The sequence below is a fragment of the Thalassophryne amazonica genome, chromosome 13 (assembly GCF_902500255.1).
Source record: "Thalassophryne amazonica chromosome 13, fThaAma1.1, whole genome shotgun sequence".
NCBI lineage: Eukaryota > Metazoa > Chordata > Actinopteri > Batrachoidiformes > Batrachoididae > Thalassophryne > Thalassophryne amazonica.
Genome location: NC_047115.1, coordinates 26786828 through 26812252, shown reverse-complemented (window position 1 = coordinate 26812252; position 25425 = coordinate 26786828). Strand labels below are relative to the sequence as shown.

General features: G+C 39.5%; 1 protein-coding gene across 1 annotated transcript in view; it reads left to right on the top strand.

Annotated features, from left to right (window-relative positions):
• Window positions 1-3051: 3051 nt before the first annotated feature.
• The window catches only part of LOC117523134 (coiled-coil domain-containing protein 6-like), a 33227-nt gene continuing 10853 nt past the window's right edge, over window positions 3052-25425 (top strand). Inside the window, exons 1-7 of the mRNA XM_034184554.1 lie at window positions 3052-3330; window positions 6501-6650; window positions 10608-10736; window positions 11046-11149; window positions 13165-13325; window positions 21287-21443; window positions 23866-23966. Of these exons, the coding sequence (XP_034040445.1) occupies window positions 3076-3330; window positions 6501-6650; window positions 10608-10736; window positions 11046-11149; window positions 13165-13325; window positions 21287-21443; window positions 23866-23966 (1057 nt within the window). The 5' untranslated portion in view covers window positions 3052-3075. The remainder of the gene's footprint in view (window positions 3331-6500; window positions 6651-10607; window positions 10737-11045; window positions 11150-13164; window positions 13326-21286; window positions 21444-23865; window positions 23967-25425) is intronic.

Here is a 25425-nt window from a genome sequence, read left to right as displayed (position 1 = left end):
GTTGACTCGCTGTCAAATCCTAAGTCTATTGTGCGTAATGGCTGTAAGATGTAGGAGTCTCTGTCCACCGTTAGACCGTAATCATGTCACTTTTTTTTTTAACAGTTGCTGTGTTCATTAAAGGAAGACTGCATTATGTTTGGGGGGTATGTGGTGGGAAGGGGGATTTGGAGGTTCTTATTTTTAAAATCTACTTGTCACATTATGGAAGACATTATTTGATTGTAGCCTCTTAACTGCATATTGTACAACAAACACTGGATGGTCAAAATTATTTAACCATGAAATAGATTGTGCTTATTTCTGAAACTGTGTGATCTTTCTAGGTTTGAGAGTCTGTATATGCAGTGTCTGGTAGGATGGTTTTCACTTGCTCATTGGAAAACTGACACCCCATTAGGAATTCTCTTTGTATTGGTTTGCATTAGATGCCCATCTAGTTGAAGAGTGCTGTTCTACCAGTGCGATGGCTCAGTATGCTGATCTCTATGCTGTGGACACAAAAACTGTTTTTTGGTTTGTTTGTTTTTTGTTTTTTGGCTTTTTTCCTTTTTTGGGGGGGGGGGGGGGGGGGGGGGGGGAGATTAGATCAGGTGTTGTACCACATCCCCTCATGTTACTATGTCAATCAGGGGGTGGGGGATCCTTTGATATGGTTGATCTACCAGTTTTGTTTGATATGTGTTTTCACCTGAGCAGGATTTTTTGATGTACAATTCTGAGTGAAGCCATTGAAATGTAACAATTCTAGCACTTTGGTTATTTAAAGACTTTTAGAGACTATAGCAGCAATGATGCCACCACAAATGTTTCAGACATCTTAAAAAAAAAAAAAAACAACTTAAACATTTAAAAAATAAAAAATGCATTGATTTTGCAATACAGCTGTTTCTGTTCTTGTCTTTGTGTCACTTATTGCTTTTTTTAAACACACTTTTCTGTGTGGGTTCATTCTGGGTAACCTGGCTTCCTTACACAGTTCAAACATACGTATGTGTTCACACGAGTGTTAATAATGTGTATAAACTGGTCAAAATGCAGGAGATGGAACTTGGACAAACAAACCTCATTGTTGGTCTTATCAATAATTTATCATAGTTACACTATGTACAGTATTTTGCAGCACATAAGTCATGAATTTTTACTCCTTTTGGAGGCCCTGTGACGTATACTCCATTATGACTTACATACCGAAAAATCACAAATTTATTAATACTAAGTAAGTCCCTTCAGCTGCTCCCTTGTTTGCACTTGGGGTCGCCATAGCAAATCCAAAGTGGATCTGCATGTTGAATTGGCACATTTTATGCGGATGCCCTTCCTGATATAGCTCTAAATTACATGGAGAAATGTGGCAGTTGTGGGGTTTGAACAGGGAACCTTATGCACTGAAATTAAGTGCACTAATCCCTTATTCACCACCCCTGCATGTTTGTTATTAATGATAGCAATTATAATAATTTTTTTAGGACTTCACCAGGCATCAATGCACTAATCAAAATAAATGCCAATAATAAAAGAACAATTGTCAATTAAAAAGTACACTACAACAATGCACAAAAATTCCAAATTAAATGTTAGTAAGTCCATATTGATCCTCCACAAACTGTCAGAATTGTGATACACTTAGTACAAATGCTAAAGTAGGTAAGGTCACTTTAGCAGGTCAGCTTTTGCCATTGTCTTGATATGATTGTGCATGCACACATACATTCTAGGATAACAAAAATATTGCAGTAAAAATTGTACATAATGTGTTCGAGGCCATGGTGGTGTAACAGACAAGATTACATGTAGAGTACGTCTGCATCGGGGACCGTATTTAGCCTTTATCCTTTTGAATGTCTTGGCTTTTGGCCCTCGAGCCCAGTTATTTGATGCTTGCTTTTTTGCAGATGACATTGTGCTTTGTGTCACCAAAAGGGATGAAACATAGAACAAGCTAGAAGAACCAAGACGAGCTTTGGAAAATAGACAACTGAAGATTAATTACAGAAGTGGTTTAATGATCAGGACTCAAAAGTTACCTTTAAAGGAAAGATATTGAAAAGGCTGCATGAAGTGGCAAATCTGAAGATGTCTCTCTAGTACGTTAAAAAGTCGATAATTTGGGGACCCCCCCCCCCCCCCAAAAAAAATTAGTTGTTGTGTACTGGCCAGCGCTGAGGTAAAGATGAGTACCAGATTTCAAGGGAACACGGGGGACTCTGGAATCTTGTATGTCCAGTAGGGAAAACGTTTTAACTGTATTAACTTTAAGGGTTGTGGAATGATTGCAGTGAAAATTAAGGGCAAAATTTAAAGGAGACGCATCGTACAAGAGTGAAAACAGACTCTTAAAGCGTCCCTGTCAGAGATATAAACGTACATGTATTGACACTGGCATAAACCTGTATGAGTATACCTCAGCTCAATGGCAGTTGAAGGTCAAGAATAGGAAAAGAACCAACAAAGTACATGGAACAATGCCTGACTGAAGAAACAGGCTGAAGTTTAAAGATCAGGTTTATAAGACAATAAGTCATAAGAGTAACCAGCAATAAAGTATGGGGCTGAGCAACATTTGAAGTAAGATTATTATTAGTAGTAGTATTTTGACTTGATTTGATTTTTTTGGAATTTCAACATGTACATAAAATGTAATATGCAAGAATACAACACATTCACATAGGCACATTTAAGATTTCAAGGATAACACAGAAAGTACAAGAATTATTTCAACTGCTGTTTTCAATAAAAAGCAGATTTTATGATGAATTATTACATATTAGTATTAATATATAATACTACATTCAGACAATTTTCTTGATCTCAACCAGGGCAATTCATTTGCATCTTATTTGCAATATTTGCACATTTGCTACAACACCAAACAATCGTGCCCCGCTTAAACGCTTAAAAAAAAAGGCCACGTGAAAGTCGGGATTTTAGGACAGTCAGCAACATGTCATATTGGAGTTGGCCTGAGGGTGGCGCTGCGTCGACAAGTGTGAGCAGGGTGACGCTGCAGCCCGTGCTGTGCGCGCGCTGCTGAAACACTGCAGCTGCCGTAGTCTTCTTCTGTCTCGCGCAGCCATGGCGGACAGCGCGAGCGAGAGCGACACTGACGGAGCAGGGAGCAGCTCGGCTACCCCGATGTCTTCCTCAGCTTCAAATTCGGGAAAACCGAGCATCGTCATTTCCCAGTTTCGTCTGGAGGAACTGACGAACCGCTTGGCTTCGCTGCAGCAGGAGAATAAAGTTCTGAAAATTGAGCTAGAGACGTTCAAACTCAAGTGCAAAGCCCTGCAGGAGGAGAATCGGGACCTCCGCAAAGCTAGCGTCACCATTGTGAGTAACGTTAGCACGCTAACTAGCTCCATGCTAAACCCATGCCACTTAAGGTTTGGCTTTTGTCACATAACATACAGCCAGCGCAGTGTGTTTTGTGCTCTGTGTGAAATCTTAGCACTTTTAATGTGTTATATGAGCAAGTCATTTTGATTTATTAGCACGTCAGCTGGTTGTTTTGTTAGCTCAAAAGTAGCTAGTTGGCTACTTTGCTAGGACGGTGGATAGGTTCTTAATCATAAATTAAGGTAGTTTGCTTTAATTTGAGTTGTTTGTAATATCATACTTTATTCTAACGTCAACTAAAAATATGTTAAATAGGATGGTAGCTCACGATGCTTGTTGCTAGATTGACGTTACTGTTTAGTGTCTGTCAGTGCTAATGTTGGGCATAGTCACCACGTTAGTCAGGTCCATAAGTAGTTGGAGAGCAATACTTTTGTAATTTTGCCTACTACATCACCATAATGAAGTTGAAATGGAACGGTCAAATGCTTTTCATGTTGTTCTTTAGCTTCAAGAGGTGCAACAAAAATATCGCATTAACCCTTTATGAATTACAGCTTGTCTGTTTTTATCTCCCTCTTTATCCATTTGTGGACTCAGTAAGGAATTGGTTGAACAAATTCTTAGGGTTATTGTCAGTACAGGTCTTAACCTTTACAGCTATTTTCTCCAGAGGGATGGATATCCAACCATTTCTAAGTCACTTATTGTCCTTACATCAATCATTAAGAAATACAAACTTTATCGTAAATATGTCTATAGTAGGTAGTTCATATTCTTGTCTTCATCCTGTGACTTGTCTAAAGAAATCAGTCTGAAAATGTTGTGATTTGTACTTGCTAGTTTGTTCAGCTCATTAGTCAAGCTTCCAGAAAGTGATGTCTTTCTGGCTCATGTATACAACACTGCCGTCCACAGAATGGCCGAGCGCACCACTGTTGTTAGCCTTTGAATCATAACATAGTCAACAATTCGTGTGTATGAACAAAATTAAATATCTGATGTTTCAACATACATGATGATGGAAGGCTGACAAAAAAAAAAAAACCTTGCCAATCTGAGATGTGGTACGGCACTGAAAACACTTAATGATCTGTACAAAATCCCAACAGAGAAATGGAGCCATCAGCTGAAACTGATTGTTTGGAATTGGGACAAATGTACACACATTTGTTCCTGAGTTGATTGTTGTTTGTCTGACTCCCTATTTGTACATCTGTAAATGATACATTCCTTCTCCATTGTGTGTTTTGATGTTCATCATTAAAATGTTGAAAATGTTGTTTATGCTATGGAGTATGACAGTCAAAAGTTAGCTTCGCTGATGGCCAGGCTACTTTAGGGGTGGGATATCCCTAGAAGTGATATTGCATAAAATTCTCCTATGTGATCTGAAAATTCCGGGGTGATGTATACAAATGGCCTGGTTGTAATTCATCAATGGTAATGCAATATATTTGTTAAATGGCATATAGGCTACATTTCTATACACTTTTCCATTTGAAGCAGATGCTCAAAGCTCTTTACAATGATGACTCACAATGACATACACATACACTCAGACACCCATTTCAGCATGCTGCCATGCACATCGCTCAACAACACATCAGCAGGATCAAGTTTTGCATTAAGGACCTTTCCCAAAGGCCCTTAGTGGTTTTCCGGTCTGGCAGGGGTTTCAACTAGGGATCCTCTGTGCTCAGGCCCACTGTTTAAATCTTGACCATCACATCCCCAAACCTTTTATTAAAGCCAAATGTCGACCTGACAAGTACATCATTATTGTTTCATATCAGCTTCATTGTGGTAAGGTATAGAGGAAATAATATGTAAAAATTGTAACTGAACCCACATGTTATGTACCCAAGTGTGTGAGCAACAAGGGTATGGTAAGTGAATGAAAATAGCTTCTCAGCACCACTGGCATGAACCAACACGTCATGATTCATGCGCACTTAATCAGCCTCAGTTACATAAAAATGTGTAACCGATCTGTTGGATAGATGGGAAGTATGTAGGCCAAACTTAGCGAGCAAGTTTAATGCCCGTCTTACATGCCGGCAAATTTGCTGCGCTGAACCCTCAACATCCCCTGTATGTATGAGGTTTAACTAGCTCTATTGTTTTTATTGTGCTCATTATTCTTTAACAGGTGAGAGATTTTCCAGTGTACTGACAGAATTTGTCTCTTCTGCCAATAAATAATGAGCATCATGAATTTGTTACGTATTTAAAAAGGCTTAATGTCATAACACTGTAATACTAGCTGTTCTTCCAACACATTTCCCCAAAGGTCCCATTTTTCATTGTTCCCCTCATAGTCATACAGTATGTTTTTCGTACAGGAAAAAAAGCATGCTTAATTTCCATCAGTACCTACTGAACCTGCATTGGGGCCTGGCCAAATCTGCATTATGCTTCTTCACACAGTAGCCGAGTCCATCGTGAGTTTGATTGCATTTACACATGCTTGCCAAGGTGGAGTGGTCAAGGCCCATCAGCCTCAGCTTTTTCAAACTGCATTTTGTCATTTCCTGCTCTCAATCTTTACTTAAATGATGTTAACAGTGGAAATAAAAGCTCATTTGTTGAACAACTGCAGAAGTAACTTGTTTGTTTTTTAGATTTTGAAGTAAAAACTGCTCAGATTTTGTCAATTTGTTGTTAGGTGAGTTTTCTTTTATGGTATCGTAGTTTATAAATCAGATGGGATTTCTCTTTCATCATGCAGCACAGCTGCTCCACACACTTTTTAATACAGCTCTATGGCAAATGTACTTAAATTAAAAAGTACATGCTCAAAAAGAATTTGAGTAAAAATGGAAATACGGGTTTACATAAAGAATGTGAAAAGTGCTCATTCCTACAAACTACTTTTTTACTTGTCTGTCACTTGTTGCACATTGCATCCCTGCAGTTGGAGTGAATCAATTCAGAATTGTGCATCTGCGCATCAACATGATGCATCTAAGAATCGTTTTGTTTTAATCTGGCATACTTGATTGCAGCAGAATGTTGGTTGATTGATTTGTGTGTTCCATTTGCACAGGAGGTTCACTGTAGATGTTGGTTATCAAAAGACTTAATCACAAGAAATGTAAAACCCTTTTTCTCCATAGTTGTATTGAAGTATTCTCCTTCCATTGCCCCTGTTTGTCTCACAGCAAGCAAGGGCAGAGCAAGAGGAAGAGTTCATCAGCAACACCCTTTTCAAAAAGATCCAGGCCCTGCAGAAGGAGAAGGAGACCTTGGCAGTCAACTATGAGAAAGAGGAGGAATTTCTCACCAATGAACTTTCAAGGAAACTCATGCAAGTGAGTGACATCTGAAAATGGCAAACTTCACTCATACATTTGTTGATCGGTGTTATCGATAACACTAGATTGTCATTTGTTTTCTATGGTTGCATTTGGCTGCTGCATTGACACGTTGGTGCACACTGAGTTTTTTCATCGTAGCCTCACAAAATTCGGTACACATATTTACCATGCTAGGACACACATAAGTCTCTTACCGTCATGGTGAAATATCGACAGGAAGTCGGCCATTTTGATTTTTTTTTTTTTTGGTAATTTTTGCCGTTTTTGGCCATTTCCACTACTTACATTTGAAAGACCTCATCATAGGGATTTCATCCAATCGTCTTCAAATTTGGTCAACATCATCACGACACAATGGTGATCAAAAGATTGTAATTAGATCAAAAGGCGTGGGTGCTAGGGTTCGTCAAACTTTGGCGAGCTTTTCAGGGGGCGTCGTTTCACTTCGAACGGCTGTCACGCCCACATACTTAATCGTAGATCCTTCAAACTTGCTGGACATGATGAGGGCTCCGCCCTGAACGTCTGCATATATTAACTTCCCACCTCCGCCATAGCGCCCCCTGGTGGTAACTGGAAATGTCCTATTTTTACTTTAACAGGTCCTGATGTCACATAGTTAACCGAATCAACTTCATTCCACTTCTAAAACATGCAGAACAAGTTGGTGAATGTAGGCGATGAACGCCGTGAAGTTATGACAAATGGCGCCTGTGTGGTAGCGTGTCGAATATCGACCTTTCGCCATGAAATTTCGTTCTTCCTTTTGATGGCTTTAATTTTGTCATATCATGAAAATTGATACACACGTCAAGCACGACAACCTCTTACAAGTCATAGGGGTGTCGCCCATGGGCGGGGCAAAATGCCTCAATAGCGCCCCCTTGAAACTTTCAAAAACCCCTCCCCATAGGGTTTTTTTTTTTTTTTTTTTTTTTTTTTTTGGATTAGGGAGATGAAAATTGGTACACGTGTGACTTGCATAGACATACAAAAAAGTCTCTGGCACCATGGGTCTCCTCCAAACAGGAAGTCGGCCATTTTGAATTTTCTTGTCATTTTGGCGTGATTTCCACATGTTGTATTTGAACAAACTCCTCCGACGGATTTTGGCCAGTGCACTTCAAATTTCTTTCACAGCATCCAGAGACGATAATGGTCAAAAGTTATCGAAAGCTTTTCTCTATGTCGAAGGGTGTGGCCACTATGGCGCCGCAATTTTGACCCTTCGCCATGGAACATTATACTTAAACAGGCACTGATGTCACATAGTTAACCCCATCAACTTCCTTCCACTTCTAAAACATGCAGAACGAGTTGGTGAACGTAGGCGATGATCTCCGTGAAGTTATAAGTAACGGCGTCCATGTGGCGGCGTGCCGAATATCGCCCCTTCGCCATGAAATTACGTTCTTCCTTTTGACGGCTTTAATTTTGTCATATCATGAAAATTGATACACAGGTCAAGCATGACAACCTCTTACAATTCAGAGAGGGGTCACCCATGCGCAGGACAAAAAATGCCTCAATAGCGCCCCCTTGACACTTTCAAAAACCCCTCCCCATAGTTTTTTTTTTTTTTTTTTTTTTTTTTTTTTTTTGAGTAGGCAGATGAAAATTAGTACACGTGTGACTTGCATAGACGCAAAAAAAAAGTCTTACACCATGGGTCTACTTCAAACCGGAAGTCGGCCATTTTGAATTTTCTTGTCATTTTGGCGTGATTTCCAAACGTTGTATTTGAACGAACTCCTCCGAGGGATTTTGGCCAATGCTCTTCAAATTTCTTTCACAGCATCCAGAGACGATAATTATCAAAAGTTATCGAAAGCTTTTCTCTATGTTAAGGGTGTGGCCGCTATGGCGCCGCCATTTTGCCCCTCCGCCATGGAACATCAATTCATGATAACTCCTTCATGCTTTGCCTGATTGACTTGAAACTTCACATGTGTGATGACGGTTGGCCCCTGAACACACCTGACCCCTCTGTTTGCACACTGAGCGCCCCTTAATGGATGAAGCATCAACATGTCATAACTCCTTCATGCATTGTGTGATTTGCTTGAAATTTTAACTGTGTGATGAGTGGTTGCCCCTGTACGCGCATGCCCACATCTGGTCACAAGGGAACACACTGCCCTGGGTAGTCGGTCGCACGGAAAAAGGGCCCGTATATGAATGCTTGCAGTCCTAGTTATTATTATTATTCTGCGCAAAATGAAATCCAAATTTCTGCCTTTTCACATGCTCAAAAACTCACCAGACTTTGCAAAGTCGTCCGGTCAGATCCGAATTTTGATATTTTGGTGTTTGCGCACATGGTTGCAGCGAAATAGCGCCCCCTAGAAATGTTCAAAAAACCCTCCGCGTTGGGGTTTTTTTTGTCATAGCCTCACGAAATTTGGTACACATTTACCATGCTGGGAGGCACAAAAAAGTCTTACTGTCATGGTGAAATGTCAACAGAAAGTCGGCCATATTGATTTTAAGTTTTGATTTTGAGCGAATTTTTGCCATTTTTTGGCCGTTTCCACTACTTACATTTGAACGAACTCCTCCTGGGGATTTCATCCAATCGTCTTCAAATTTGGTCAAGATCATCATGACCCCATGGTGATCAAAAGTTATCAAAAGAATGTAATTAGGTCAAAAGGCGTGGCTGCTTGGGTTCGTCAAACTTTGGCGAGCTTTTCGGAGCACGCCGTTTCACTTCGAATGGCTGTCACGCCCACATACTTTATCGTAGATCCTTCAAACTTGCTGGACATGAGGGCTCCGCCCTGAACGTCTGCGTATATTAACTTCCCACCTCCGCCATAGCGCCCCCTGGTGGTAACAAGAAATGTCTTATTTTTACTTTAACAGGTCCTTATGTCACATAGTTAACCCAGTCAACTTCATTCCACTTCTAAAACATGCAGAACAAGTTGGTGAGCGTATGCGATGAACGCCGTGAAGTGGCCGCTATGGCGCCGCCATTTTGACCCTTTGCCATGGAACATTATATTTAAATAGATACTGATGTCACATAGTTAACCCCATCAACTTCATTCCACTTCTAAAACACGCAGAACAAGTTGGTCAACATAGGAGATGATCGCTGTGAAGTTACGAGTAACGGCGTCCGTGTGGCGGCGTACCGAATATCGCCCCTTCACCATGAAATTTCATTCTTCCTTTTGATGGCTTTAATTTTGTCATATCATCATGAAAATTGATACCCAGGTCAAGCATGACAACCTCTTACAATTCATAGGGGCATCGCCCATGGGTGGGGCAAAATGCCTCAATAGCGCCCCCTTGAATCATTCAAAAACCCCTCCCCTTAGGGGTTTTTTTGGAGTAGGGAGATGAAAATTGGCGTGATTTCCACACGTGTATTTGAACGAACTCCTCCTAGGGATTTTGTCCAATGCACTTCACATTTCTTTCACAGTATCCAGAGATGATACTGATCAAAAGTTATAGAAAGCATTTCTCTATGTCGAAAGGTGTGGCCACTATGGCGCCACCATTTTGGCCCTTCGTCACGGAACATCAAGTCATGATAACTCATGCTTTGCCTGATTGACGTGAAAGTTCACGTGTGATGACAGTTGGCCCCTCAACACACCTTCCTCCTCTGTTTGTGCGCTGAGTGCCCCCTAGTGGATGAACCATCAACATGTCAAAACTCCTTCATGCATTGTGTGATTTGCTTGAAATTTGAACTGTGGGATGAGTGGTTGCCCCTGTACGCACATGCCCACATCTGGTCACAAGGGGATGCGGTGGCCTGGGTAGGCGGTTGCGTGGAACGAGGGCCCCGTATATGACTGCTTGCAGTCCTAGTTTTTAGATGTTTTTTTAACATGCCATGTGTCGTCATCCCTCCACCTTCTGTTTTATCTCCCGTTTTATGGAGCTCCTTCTTCTCAATGCACTGCAATCCATTCTCCTTTTCTATTTCAGCTCCAACATGAGAAAGCAGAGTTGGAGCAGCACTTGGAGCAGGAACAAGAGTTCCAGGTGAACAAGCTCATGAAAAAAATCAAGAAGATGGAGAATGAGACCATTTCGAAGCAGCTAACCCTGGAACAGGTATGTTCAGAAAGTGCAGTATGAAATGTGAAACAAAATATGCCTGAAGCTGTCTAGGTGCTGTAGTGTTGCCAGATGAGTGATTTTCATCTTTTACCCCAGTAGCATATTTATTCTACCACAAAATTACAAATCATTTTACAGAATTATGTGGAATTGGCTGGAAATATAAAACCTTTCAACTGTTCTTGTTTTTCAAGCATGCACAGTACCAGTGTATTATGAAAGGGAAGCTTATCTACATAGGCCATGGTTTTATATTTGAACCTCAGGATTGTTCTCTAAATCCTTTTTTCTTTTATCCTCCAGTTGAGGCGAGAGAAGATTGACCTTGAGAACACATTAGAGCAAGAGCAAGAAGCTCTGGTGAACAGACTGTGGAAAAGGATGGACAAACTGGAGGCAGAAAAAAGGTATGCTGTATTTGGTACGAGAAAATAAATTGATGTGTTTTTGCTGTGGACTCTCTCTCTCTCACTCACTCACTCACTCACTCACTCACTCACACACACACACACACACACACACACACACACACACACACAGTCTGCATACAGAAGTACAGATGGCAATACAGTTAAAGTAGCGCACTGATGAACAGTACCATTAAAATCCACATCCCTAGAATCAGCGTAATGGTTGCACACCATGTGAAGATGTTTATGAATGAAAATTCACATATTTTGTCTTCTCTCCCCCAGCCTAGAAATTTGGTATCATTAGAAAGCTTAGGATGTGTAGACTACAAAAATAAGTGGTAGTAGTAAAAATACTGGGCCTCACTATGACACATGGGCACTTATATTGACCTACCCTAGTCAAAAGAAAATGTCAGATTATGACAGCTGATATTTTTTCTGCACAGCATAGTCATCAAATAATCATCCTTTAAGCAAATGGGATATATAAGACACCAAATGAAAGCTGTCTTTACAGTGAGGAAAATAAGTATTTGAGCACCCTGCTATTTTTTGCAAGTTCTCCCACTTAAAAATCATGGAGGGGTCTGAAATTTTCATCTTAGGTGCATGTCCACTGTGAGAGACATAATCTTAAAAAAAAAAAAAAAAAAATCCGGTAATCACAATGTATGATTTTTTTAAAAATTTATTTGTATGTTACTGCTGCAAATAAATATTTCAACACTTGTGAAAATCAATGTTAATATTTGGTACAGTAGCCTTTGTTTGCAATTACAGCGGTCCCGTTCCATAACGAACCTGTTTGACATTTATTGAGGCTCGTTGTTCAAGTGATTTTTTCCTCTCTTCTCTCAATAATGTCTACAATAGGCAGCATAGTGGCTTAGTGGTTAGGACTGCTGTCATGGGATTGATTGCCACCTGTGGCCTTTCTGTGTGGAGTTTGCATGTTCTTCCGTGTTTGTGTGGGTTCCCTCCGAGTGCTCCTGCTTCTTCTTACATCCAAAGACATGCAGGTTAGGTGAATTGGATACATTTAAATTGTCCATAGGTGCGGGTATGAATGTGTTTGTCTATATGTGGTCCTGTGGCAAGGTGTCCTGTCCAAGGTGTAACCCGCCTCATGTCCTATGACTGCTGTGATAGGCTCTACCCTTAATTGGAGTAAGCAGGTATAGAAGATGGATGGGTAGAATATCTACACTATTACTTGCCCTAACATGTCTGCATATGACCTCCAGCTTTTTTATTCATAGTGTGCTATATATTACTTCACCAGAAAATGGCAGGAGTCTTTAATGAGCTGTCTTAGGAAGCTTGAAGTCCTGTAGCACTTGGCTACGAGGCTTGTTGAGGTGTCAAGGTTTCTTCCCACTATAGCTGACACTCATCAGTTTTTTTCTTTGGTCAGGTTTGCCTTTGCTGCCAACAAGAGCAGTGTTTCATGGCTATTGCAGTTTGCTTTGAAGACTTTTTCTAAAATAAAGCCACACCTTTGGTCATTTACTGTGGTCCATTTCACTGATGCAGTGCTAGTGCACATGCCACCTTGCATCGAAACAAGCCAACAATCTGCATGACAGCTGTATAAACAACTCCTTGAAGGTGCATACATCTTTGCAGATAGCCTTTGTCTGCAATAATAAAGATTTATTGTATTGATGTAACTCTGCTTTCCCATCAGGCAAGTGGGAAATAAATTTCACATGTCCAGCAATATACTTTTGGTCTCTCCAGAGCTGTTGGGCAAGTGTTGTCATGTCTTGGATACTATAGTTGTTGTTGTTGGTTTTGTTTTTGTTTTTTGTTTAGTTTTTTTAATCTTGTATTAAAAGTTGCTGTGCAGTGCTCAGATCTGACTTGCAAAAATAAGTTTGCATGATAACATTTCTAATTATCATTCAAAAGCCTGTCATATTTAATGAAATTTTAATCAAGATATTTCGAAAATAATCTAAAGAGGTTTTTTATGTCCATTCATCTGGCTGTGTATGTTTGATCATTAGAATCCTTCAGGAGAAGTTGGACCAGCCTGTATCTGCTCCTCCTTCCCCCAGAGACGTTTCCATGGAGATAGACTCACCAGAGAACATGATGCGGCATATCCGCTTCCTGAAGAATGAGGTGGAGAGGCTTAAGAAAAGCTTGCGCACCACTGAGCTGCAGCGTAAGTGGCTATGCAACCATGTCTCTTCACACTTAAGGGCACTTGAGTCTTTAGTGGGAGTGTGCAGTGGTCAACAGCACCATGATGATCATAGCTTTTCTATTCTCCCTTCCTCTCGCTCATACATTCTTAACTGATGGTTTTGTCTCTTTTAAAAGAAAGCAGTCTGTCACTTCCCAAATTGTTGTTTTCTGTTTGAATTGTGTCAAAACAGTTTTCACTTATTTAGAGCTTTTTAACTTTTTTGGCATTTGAGATCTCACACATACACACACTGTTAATCACTATTCTTTGGCCAAATACTGATCTAATGAATTTACCAGTTGAATAAAGAATGTGACTAATCTAGCAAACTAGAGCTTAACTCCATCTCTATCTTAAAAAAGTAAAACCCTAGGAACAAAGGACACAACTTTTATTTTGTTAAGGAAACTGATGCCAAAAACAAGAATACAAGGTCTGTCAATAAAGTATAGGTCCTTTTTATTTTTTCAAAAACTATATGGATTTCATTCATATGTTTTTACGTCAGACATGCTTGAACCCTCGTGCGCATGCGTGAGTTTTTCCACGCCTGTCGGTGACATCATTCGCCTGTGAGCACGCCTTGGAGGTGTGGTCCAGCCCCCTCGTCAGAATAACTTTGTCTGAGAAGTTGCTGAGAGACTGGCGCTTTGTTTGATCAAAATTTTTTCAAAACCTATGAGGCACATCAAAGTGGACACGGTTCAAAAAATTCAGCTGGTTTTCGGTGAAAATTTTAACGGCTGATGAGAGATTTTGAGGTGATACGGTTGCTTTAAGGACTTCCCATAGAGTGGGACGTCGCGCAGCGCTCCCAGGCTCCGTCATCAGCCACCGCGACGCGCCACCACAGGAAAAACACCTCCGTGTTGATAACCATTTGTAAAATCCAGGTGGCTTTTGATGGCTTTCAGTGGAGTGAGTATATGAGAAATTGTTTAACAGCTGGGCATGTTCCAACTTGTCCTTAAGGCTTCCAACAGAGGTGTTTTTCCAGTGGCGGCGCGTCGCGGCGGAATCCGTTCGCACGTCTTTCATTAAAAAAAAATCTCCTTTAACAGTGGAATATCCGGATAAAATGCTGAAACCGACTTCTGAAACTTCTCTGTTCTCTCACGATGTCCTGGATCAATAGAGCCTGAAATGTGGCAGTTTTCAGCTTGACAAAATGGAAAACATCTAAAATAAATATATCCAACACTAAACACCATGTTGTTGAGTTTAATAACATGGTGTATTTGTAAATGACTAACCACTCATGCCAACCAGTTTTTAACCACTTGTACATCTAATCTGCACTAGGCAGAGTTGCAAATCCAACTTTGGAAGTTTTCTTTAGTCCAAGAGCCAGGAGTCATTTATTTGTTGGAAATTACCAAATATTTAAATGGAAGATCGCACTCCAATTGACAGTCTTTTAAAAAAATTATATACCAGATTATGAACCATTACTTCCGATTCTAATTTATGCAGGGGTGGTGGCCAAGTGGTTAATGCACTTGGTTTCAGTTCAGAAGGTTCCGGGTTCAAATCCCACCCATGCCACATTTCTCCATGTAATGTGGATTTGCATCAGGAAGGGCATCTGGCGTAAAACTTGTGCCAATTCAACATGCAGAGCTACCTTGGATTTGCTGTGGCGACCCCGAGTGCAAACAAGGGAGCAGCCGAAGGGACTTACTTACTTCCTATTCTAACTTATGCGAGTCCTGATGTAGCTGATAAAAATAAAATTACCCATACAGCATCTGAAAATACACGCAGATACAGAGCTATTTTTAGCCATAAAAGTGATGTAACCTTGGGTGCTGATTATTCACTGTCTGAAAGTCACTCAGCCTGTGTACAGCTACAGTCCACTTCATGACTTACACCAGTACACACTCGAGTTGTTTTTGTCTCCAAATGTAATATGGTTTTAATGTGGCTATAATTTGGCTTTCAAATCAATTCTTGTATTTTGTTATCAACAAACATCTGTATCCGCCTCTTTGTAACTTGTGGTGTATTCAGAAAAAAAAACAAAGCATTGCATACATCTCAATAAGACTGAATAATAATGATTACATACTGTGGAAATGGTGTCTCTGATTTCATTCCTGCTGTGCTCGCTCGCTCACACACACACACACACACACACACACACACACACACACACACACACACACACACACACACACACACACAGAGACCTGTAGAATTATTGTTCCACTTTGTGGTGCTGTCTTTTGTCCACAGATAAACAGCGTTACTCAGTCAGCCCAGTATCAGCCATCAGTTTAGCTCAGCTTAGCCGATAATTCAAAGGGCTGGGAGTTGGTTCATGTCCCGGCTGTCCTGTTAACAGTAGCCACTCGTCGTCAACTTTCTGTCCAAGATCACAGAAGCAACTTCCTCAGCGAGACTGGCAGGGATCCCGAACGTAGCAGCTTAGCTTAGTGCGATGCAGTGCTGCGGCACAAACCACAAACATGGCCAATTCCATGCTTTTGGAAGAGAACACACACTTTGTTCTCCTGGCAACACGGATGGACAGAATAAAATCCATGGTTAGATCTGTTTTGAAGACCATTCTCGCATTGTGCTGGGCTAAATTTATGTGGTCTGCCCCAGAGGCACGCAAAAAAAAAAAAAAAAAAAAAACCCGCCTCACTTTCCTCCTCAAAATATTTGGAAAATCTGTCCACTTAAAAAGGAACATGAGTTGTTTTAGTGAATCCTCATAAAACACGCATTTTAACCATTTTGACGTATTTAGGGTCAAAGTCCACTAAAAACACCAATTTCACACTGTAAGAAATTTTGTTTTTCCCATTCATTTCAATTGTCCCTCAAGGGGCAATGACGTACATGATTTCATCAAAGTCCAGTTTTATGAGACGTTCATGTTTCTGAGCGTTTATCAGCAGCATATGAAATCAGACTAAATTCCCTGTGTTTGACTTAATTTCTCCGGGCATATGGCATCAAAAATAAAATGCAGTGCATCAGTATTTTTATAATTCTTTATTTAGAGTAGTCAGCTCATTTGACATTCTATTTACTAGTAAACACTTTTTAAGATTTTTGTTGTTGTTTATTTTTATGAAAGGGCTCATTTTGGGATACTTAAAACTCTGGCTCTTAAAGATCACCAGTAGTGGGTGGAAGTTTTATTAGCCCCCTTCTGGTCTAAATGGGGCATACCAAAATATTGTAAAATAATGGGGTAGTGTACATGTGAATGCAGATATCTCTGGGTGTTTTAAACCAATAAGTCAAATTGTTAAGTAAAGAGACTTATTAATGGCAATGTAAATCGGATACATAATATAGGTCAGCGGAGGCCAAAAAGTTAAGGTACTCACTGAAAAAGTAATAATGTGGGAGTTGAGTCATTGGTTAATGTAGCCAAGAAAACTCACTCTGCAAGATATTTCAGTTATTCCATACTTGGGTAACTTTTTAAAAACTGATGTAATTTTAATGATACAGATGCTGTGGGAACATCTTGAACTTGCCATTATTCTGATATTGGCCCTACTTTGTTTTAATGTTGGCCACCAAATGGTCGTATAAACATTTTACCAACAACAAAAAATTGACTTCACAAACCAAAGCACATGCACGTCTTCACTTTCACATCTAATTTATATATCTGCCACTAGGTGGAGCTGCAAGACCAACTTTGAACATAAGTATATTCTTGTTTCACAAGCCAGGGAGCACTCAAGTGATTTATTAACAGGTCTTTTACACCAGACAGTAATCTGATTACATTGCTTATCCTCCATTTCACGCTCTTCATCAGAACAACTATCTTCTTAAGTTATTGTCATTGTCGTCAGATTCTTCATGTAAGATGGGGTCCGTAGGTGTCTGCAGGCCCTGGTACCAGGTTACGAATAGTTTCTTACTCTATCTCCAGGACATGTCCAACTTGCCCAAAATGTACTGAATTGGCCCCTCTAGCATTTTTCAATATGTATGAAATTGGTTGCTGTGGTACCTTTTTGATAGGATGGAAAGCAGCAAGGTGTCAGGGGGCTTGATTTTTATCAAGAGTCAGATCTTTTCTTTGAGGAATAGAGTTGAGCTTTATGACATAAGTATGATTGTGAACCTCATACATTTCATACATGTACTCCATAATAGTAGCTGGAATTCCACTGTCTGACATCCTTAAGGGTCTCCATTTTTATCTTCCTCATAATGCTGTGTTGTCAGAGCCAGTAAAAGCATGGAAAATTGACAGCACTATGAAATATTTATCATGCACAGTGTGTGCTTCACAAGAATACCTGCATTCATGAAAACATTTTGCACTATTTTGTTTTGCACGATGAAGAAATGTCATTGCTACAAGCGATCACTTGGTTTTACTGAGATCTCAGCAATGAAGTTAGCATGGAATATTGTTTGTCAGCTTTTGTGTCCAATGTTCTAGTTCTTCTGGGCAATTCCATCAGCTGTATAAATGAAACGGTCTTGTCCAGTGGCAAAGTGTTGGTGATGTTCAGTAAACATGAGATGTTTGTGCCTCTGAGATACAACTGCAGTTTTTGATGTCTTCTTTGAAGAAATTGGTTCTCAAACAGGTCCTCAGTTACCACCAAACCCACACACTTTCTGTCTCTCCCTGCTGATTACCAGGGCTGCAGCAGGCATTACCAGGGCTGCAGCACCATCTGCATGATTTTTGCAGCACATCGATTACAGGAAAAGTGTTAGGAGCAGAATGTCAGTCTGTACACCACCTTTATGGATCTGACCAAAGCCTTTGACAGTGTCTGCAGAGAAGTATGATGGAAACTGTCAAAGTTTGGCTGCTCTGACTAGTTCGTCTCCATGGTACAAGAATTCCATGACTGCATGCAGGCAAGCGTGCTTGAATGATTAAAATAAATAAATTAAAATTGGTGTCAAGCAGGGCTGTGTACTGGCTCCATCTCTGTCCAGTTTATTGCTCAGCATAATGATAACAGATGCTTTCTTTGATAGCATAACTTGTAGGACTGATGGCAAGCTGTTGAACCTGTTGGAGGCAAAAACCAAGTATTGCTGTTGCTTAGCTAAAAATGTCCATAACAGTTGTTCATTTTGTGACTAAAGCACCAAATTTGGCAAACACATTATAAATTAAGTGATGTTTATTTTTCAGATGTTCAGGCATCCTGGAGCTGACCTCTAATGAACTACAGGGGTCAATGAAGAATTACACAGGGGTCAAAATTTAAAAATGTTAATCATATTGAAAAGTATACAGTAAAATTTGCATATAATTGATTCAGGTGGATCGGTGAATTTTGTCCATTTTAATCAAAATCTGCTATATCCACTGTATAAAATGGACAAATTCTGTTACATGTATGTAAAGGATTAATTACAGTCATGGGGCACAGAACAATCTACGGGGAATCCCCAGCATAAATTAGGCTTACATATTTCCTTGATTAAGCCCCATGATCTTGAAATGGCCTGCCTCATTTAATGACCATGGCAGAACTTCGTTTGGAAAAAAAAATAAATAAATAAATGCCTGCGTTAAATAAGCACCGGGCATTATGTGCATTAAAAGGATTACATTTGGTTGATTCACTTAGAAATGATTAAAATATGATCCTGAGAAACATACCTTTCAGTATGTTTGGAACACTTTTAAATTTTGACTCCTGTGTAATTCTTCATTGGCCCCTGTAGGTCATTAGAGGTCAGCTCCAGGATGCCACCACATGTGAAAATAAACATTGGTTAATGTAGAATGTGCGCCAAATTTCATGCTTTAGTCACAAATGCACAATCATTTTGTGTATCTGCTGCACTCAAGGTTTAGGAACATGTCATCCGTGACTTTCTCTTTGCAGATAACTTGTGGTGTCAATACTAGCACTCCGTTTCATGTGCAGTTAAGTGAGGACCTATTCTCGCAGGGTTGTGATGATTTCAGTTTTGCATTAAGCACAAGGGAAAAAAAAAAACAAGGTGATGTTTGATGTGCAGTTTCAGGGAGGTCAACACAACCTCTACAAAGACGCTCTAAAGACTTCCTGAAAGTGCTGCAACATCAACTATGAAACCCGGAAGGATGCAGCAAAAACTGCTCTTCCTGGTGTTCCACAGTGTGTTATCAGTCTTTGAATAGAAGTGAAAGAAGGAGGCAGAGCACAAATGTCAATGATGGAAAAGCACAGCAATAACAGTCCGTTCCGCTGTTATAATAAAAAAAAATTGCCCTGCAGTTGGGCCGTTACGTTGTTTTTGAGGGTGTGTAATGGGAAAATAATAATTTCTCTATGTTGGTTGTGGAGCCGCTGGTGCTGATTAGAAACAGCGCATCCACGATTTATTCATCAACCTGTATCAAAGCCATTTCTGCCTTTTCTGCTGATTAAAGTCTCTAAATGGGACTCTTTTTCTGCGAGAATCCTCCACCACTTCACGCAGTTCTTTCGTTATTAACGTGCCTTTTTTGTGGGGCATCCAATGAAATACTTGAAATAGAGGTTCTGAAACTTGCTGGCACTTCGTGTGTATTCCCCACAGCGGGGAGACTCTGAACTAACACCAAAAACATGAAAAAGATGATTTTGATTCTCTATCCCCTTTAATATCTCACACTTCTGTGGTTTCTAAGCTAAAGTTACTGTCCCTCATGAAAACAGTAATCATAATAATATCCTCCGCTCTGTGTGTTTTGTGGGATTTGCTGTGGCTCTCTGTCGAGTGAAGATGGAAAGACAGATCATTCCGCAATCAGTAACTTCAAAGCGAATCACCGTTTTAAACCAATTGACACCTCTTTCCAAACATTGTAACACAGACTAACTACAACCGACCAAATCTGTTTTTCCCCAAAATGAGATGCCCTCTGTTCCGTCGGGGAGAACTTATCCCGGAGTTACAGTCTGACCACAGCTGCGCTCCAGGCGCGAGTATTGTAGGGGAGGCCGGGGCCAAAGTCACATTTTACATTTACATCCCCCTGAAACACTGTTGCCAAATTTTAAGTAAAGCCATAGTTTTTGTTTTGTTACCTTTGTTACAGCCTTCCTTTAAAGCCAAAAGAAAGAGGCATCAGACCAAAACATAGAATGTAGAAAATTATACACAGCAGTTTACTATAGAAAAACACCAAAGAAGGCCCTTTATAAGCCTGTGAAGCAAAACCTTCAGCGGGGTCGAAACCTAAGCAGTCCCCGAACCCCTGCCTTCTTAAGGAGATTTTTCCATCCCATTACGCTGAGAAAGAATCCTGCTGAGAACCTTGCTTTGTGCACACAATTCCAAGATAAATAATTAAATGATGGGATGGTGAGAGTCTTGGTAATCTTTGACAGCAAAGGATGAGCATCCAATTTCACTTGCTTTCTTGTTTTGTGGTGATTTTTACTTTGACATCATGAAAACTCATCACTTTCTTAGGCTTCAGTGGAAACGGGGTGCATTTTTTTTTTCCCCTTCTATCCTTTGGCAAAGTTTTTGTAATATTAGCATTCACCATGCTGTAAATATTAGTGCAGCGCCTTTGGTGGATACGGTGGTTTAACTCTCGGAACACATGCTGCATGATAAATATTACATATCTGGCAGACAAATTGACTGCACCCATATGTAAATCTCTGCCCAGTTTCCAAGCATTTCCTGGCTGTAAAACATCACTTGCATACCTGTGGCAAAATGGGGAACTTTTAAGATGAGGAATTCACATCAGCTATGAGTGAACTTGGATGCTCAAGATGTCATGGACTGTGGCATTGAGGAGCACATGTATGTAATGTACATGTGTGTAATACATGGGTTCATTACCTAACTAGTAATTATTGTCAACGTGGTAATGGTATTTGAATGTTGTAGTTTTAGAACTGAGATGAGATTGTCTGCTGTGATGTCAAATTATTGACAAAAATAAACCATTGCAGGGTTTGATTTGTTTCATTTGCTCTTCTGTGTGTTAACAGACACAGAGAAGCGGGCCCAGTACATAGAAGAAGAGCGACATATGAGGGAGGAGAACATCCGACTGCAGAGGAAGCTTCAGAGAGAAATGGAGCGCAGAGAAGCCCTGTGCAGACAATTATCTGAGAGCGAATCCAGTCTGGAGATGGATGATGAGAGGTACCGGGTGGAACATATTTTAGGACAGATTAACACAAAAATAACCATAATTTTTGTGATGTACAAAATGGGTGTCGGCAATTAAATTATTTATTTATTTATTTTTGTAAGACAAGTGGTTTACATAATGTGTTATGACACACTGACATATCATTTAGGAATGTCAACTTTGAATGAGATAGCAAGGGATTTATAGTGCTTGGCAATGGGGCACAATTTCAGACATTATCATCCGATGCAGTTAAAGCCATGAGACAACATCACTTGAATATTTTTTGCTTTGTATAGGGTTGATATTAACTGTTTTTCTTCCGATTAATTTATTGACTACCATATAGTTGATTAAATGGTTAATTTTCTTCCCCACCATGGTTTCAATAGCATCTGGCTTTCATTATTATCATACTTTATAAAATGTACCAGTTTTTCTTTTTCCCCAGCCTACCTAGAGCATTCCTCCAGGAATGCACATTTAGAGAGGGGATGAGGCATTAGAATGATATATATATATATATATATATATATATATATATATATATATATATATATATATATATATATATATATATATATATATATATATATATATATAATTTTTTTTTTTTTTTTTGCCAAAGTGCATTCATTAACAGCTTTAATCCACATACAGGAAACTAAGAATTGTGGAAAATATTTGTCTGAAATGGTTAAACACGCTGATAAAGAACTTAAGAGTCTATTGATTTGAAATGTGAATGAAGTACATCAGGAATCTTCAGTCTAATGACTCAACTCGTCATTGATAAATACAACCCCTGGCAAAAATTATGGAATCACCGGCCTCGGAGGATGTTCATTCAGTTGTTTAATTTTGTAGAAAAAAAGCAGATCACAGACATGACACAAAACTACAGTCATTTCAAAAGGCAAATTTCTAGCTTTAAGAAACTTAACTAAGAAATCAAGAAAAAAAAATTGTGGCAGTCAGTAACGGTTACTTTTTTAGACCAAGCAGAGGGAAAAAAAATATGGAATCACTCAATTCTGAGGAAAAAATTATGGAATCATGAAAAACAAAAGAATGCTCCAACACATCACTAGTATTTTGTTGCACCACCTCTGGCTTTTATAACAGCTTGCAGTCTCTGAGGCATGGACTTAATGAGTGACAAACAGTACTCTTCATCAATCTGGCTCCAACTTTCTCTGATTACTGTTGCCAGATCAGCTTTGCAGGTTGGAGCCTTGTCATGGACCATTTTCTTCAACTTCCACCAAAGATTTTCAATTGGATTAAGATCCGGACTATTTGCAGGCCATGACATTGATTTTTAGGGGGGACCGTTCAGTCAGAGACGCCAGCAGTTAAAAGTTCATCTTTACATTTTAAGTTGCTCAATCATGGTGACATCCAACGCTAGCTATTGAGACCACTGAATTTAATTGTAATAAATGTAAATAGATAATACTTGTGGTGACTTTGCGTTTTCTTGTGGTCCATAACCCGGAATTCCTCGTGCACTTCCTCTTCAGGTGTGACTGCTTTTAATCTTGTGCTTTTGATGCCTTTCGTGTTTGAATTCTTTTGCCAACCTTGTTAATTTAATACTGGCACTGGAGTCTGAATCTGCTGCTGCTCCCATAGCTTTTCTTAAAAAACCGGAGCCAAGCCGACCAATGACTGGAGCTAAAAAATTACCCTTATCACCCATGCGTTCAGGCAGCAACACTGTAGCACTGAGCAATAACATTTATTGGAAAGGTAAATTCATAAAAAGACATGTCAGCTAAAAAAATTGATGTCAACACGATGTAATTGATTGTGTTGGCTAATTGCAGCAGCCATAGCTCTGTGTGCCACTGTATTGAATTTGAAATAACACAATTAAGATATGGTTTAAGATGACAATTTGACCTTTAATTTGAGTGTATTTGTATCCAAAATAATTGAAAAGTGTTGGAAGTGACTAAAAAAACTGCCCTTTTTGATGTTGCAAATTAAATGTGCTATTTTGCTATTATAACTCCTTTACAGTATGGATTTTTAATTTTTTTCAAATTTATTTAATTTTATATAGCGCCAAATCACAACAAAGCTGCCTCAAGGTGCTTTACACAAATGAGGTCTAACCTTATCAACCCCTAGAGCAAGCACACAGGTGACGGTGGTGAGGAAAAACTCCCTCTGATATTGAGGAAGAAACCTCAAGCAGTCCAGACTCAGAGGGGTGACCCACTGCTTATGCCATTCTAACAGTTACAAGGTTTATACCAAAAGAATATGCATTTTGATGAGAAGTCGACGCGGGCCTTTATTCCACAGGCAGGGGGCATCCAGCATTCCTCATGCCATCAGTGGGCCTGTTCCCGTGGCAGAGTCCATTCCAGATTGATAGGTTATTTTTGAAATAACACATTTTAATACATACTCTACATCCCTCAGGTACTTCAATGAGATGTCTGCACAGGGCTTGCGAGCAAGGACCGTGTCCAGCCCCATCCCGTATACACCCTCCCCCAGCTCCAGCCGACCCATATCACCTGGTAGGCGCATTTTAAAAAAGCATAGCTGCTATCTGGTAGTTCAAAACTTAGTCAGATATATTAATTAATCTTGCTAACTAGAATTCCATTCATAAAAATATCAGTTGTTGACTTGCTGTTGGGGAACATGCTGAAACATTGTTGAAATATGATTGAAGTGTTACAAATCTTAAATATGCGACAACTATTCAATAATAGTTCTGTCAAACTGCTTCTAGTATAACTTTAAACAAATGCATAATACAACAGGTGAAAGGCAAAGGTTTGTCACAATATACCAAAAAAATCTATTTTGTCTGCAAATTGTGAATTATCTACACACCGTTAATTGCAAAATGTGAATACTGAAAAAATATCCCCCAAAATGAGAACATGGGTCTCGCAAAATGTGAATATCATTCATGATAGATTGAGATATATATATGTATGTACATAATATGCAACGACACTTTTTTCTGGTGTCTTGTTTTTGCACTTTTTAGACGGTCCTTACGCTTCTGTTTCTCCGCTGCCTGCTCGTTCATGTCAGTATTAGTTTTCCAGCTCAGAGAACGGTTCATATGGATTAAAAAAGGTTGTACCTCGTTGTCTACCTTCCGGAGGTTAGAATCTAGTGTTTTTTTTTTTCTGCAATGCTTCTTAAGATTTATTGAGCTGTTTACCGAAGGGGGAGGTTTCAGTCGTCTGTGAGTTTGACAGGTGGACCGTCCCAATCAAACTCCTCACCTGACACTGTCCCTGGAGTGGAGCGGGACACGCCCAGTGGAACTGGGCGCTTGACTCCAAAAGGGAGAGCTGCTCGGATCACCTCCTCACGCTGTAGTGACCCTCTCCAAGAAAACAAAAAACAAAAACAAAAAAAATTTTTGTGGAGATCAGGTTTGCGATCAAAATTTCCTGCAGTAATTGACCCGTAAACTGAAATCCATAAACTGCTTAAACTGGGGAAAAAAAAAAATAAAATATATATATATATATATATATAGATATATAGATATATAGATATATAGATATATATATAGAGAGAGAGAGAGAGAGATTTTTTTTTTTTTCCTGTACTCACATTTTGCAATTAACAGTTTGTGGATAATTCACGATTTGCAGGTGATTCATGTTTTGGGGGTTAACAGCAGCATTTGTGTGTGTGTGCTGTAGAAGAAGAATTGGAAGGGAGAACTATGAACTTTCATGAGCTGTAATATTTCAACAATTTAAGCTAGCTGCATGAATTGTCCTTGGGGACAAGATGTCTTTTATCGCTGCATTTGTTTTTCCATTAAAAACACACAAGTCAAGCCTAAAAAACTAAGATACAATTCTGAAATTTTGAATACAGTTTGTTGCTATTAATGACATCATTTAAAGTATGAAGCAAATCTTGAATGGTCAGTTGGCAGGCCTTCCATAATATCACATGAATTAACTCAGTGTTGTATTTGCTAGCTTTGAATTTGTAAGA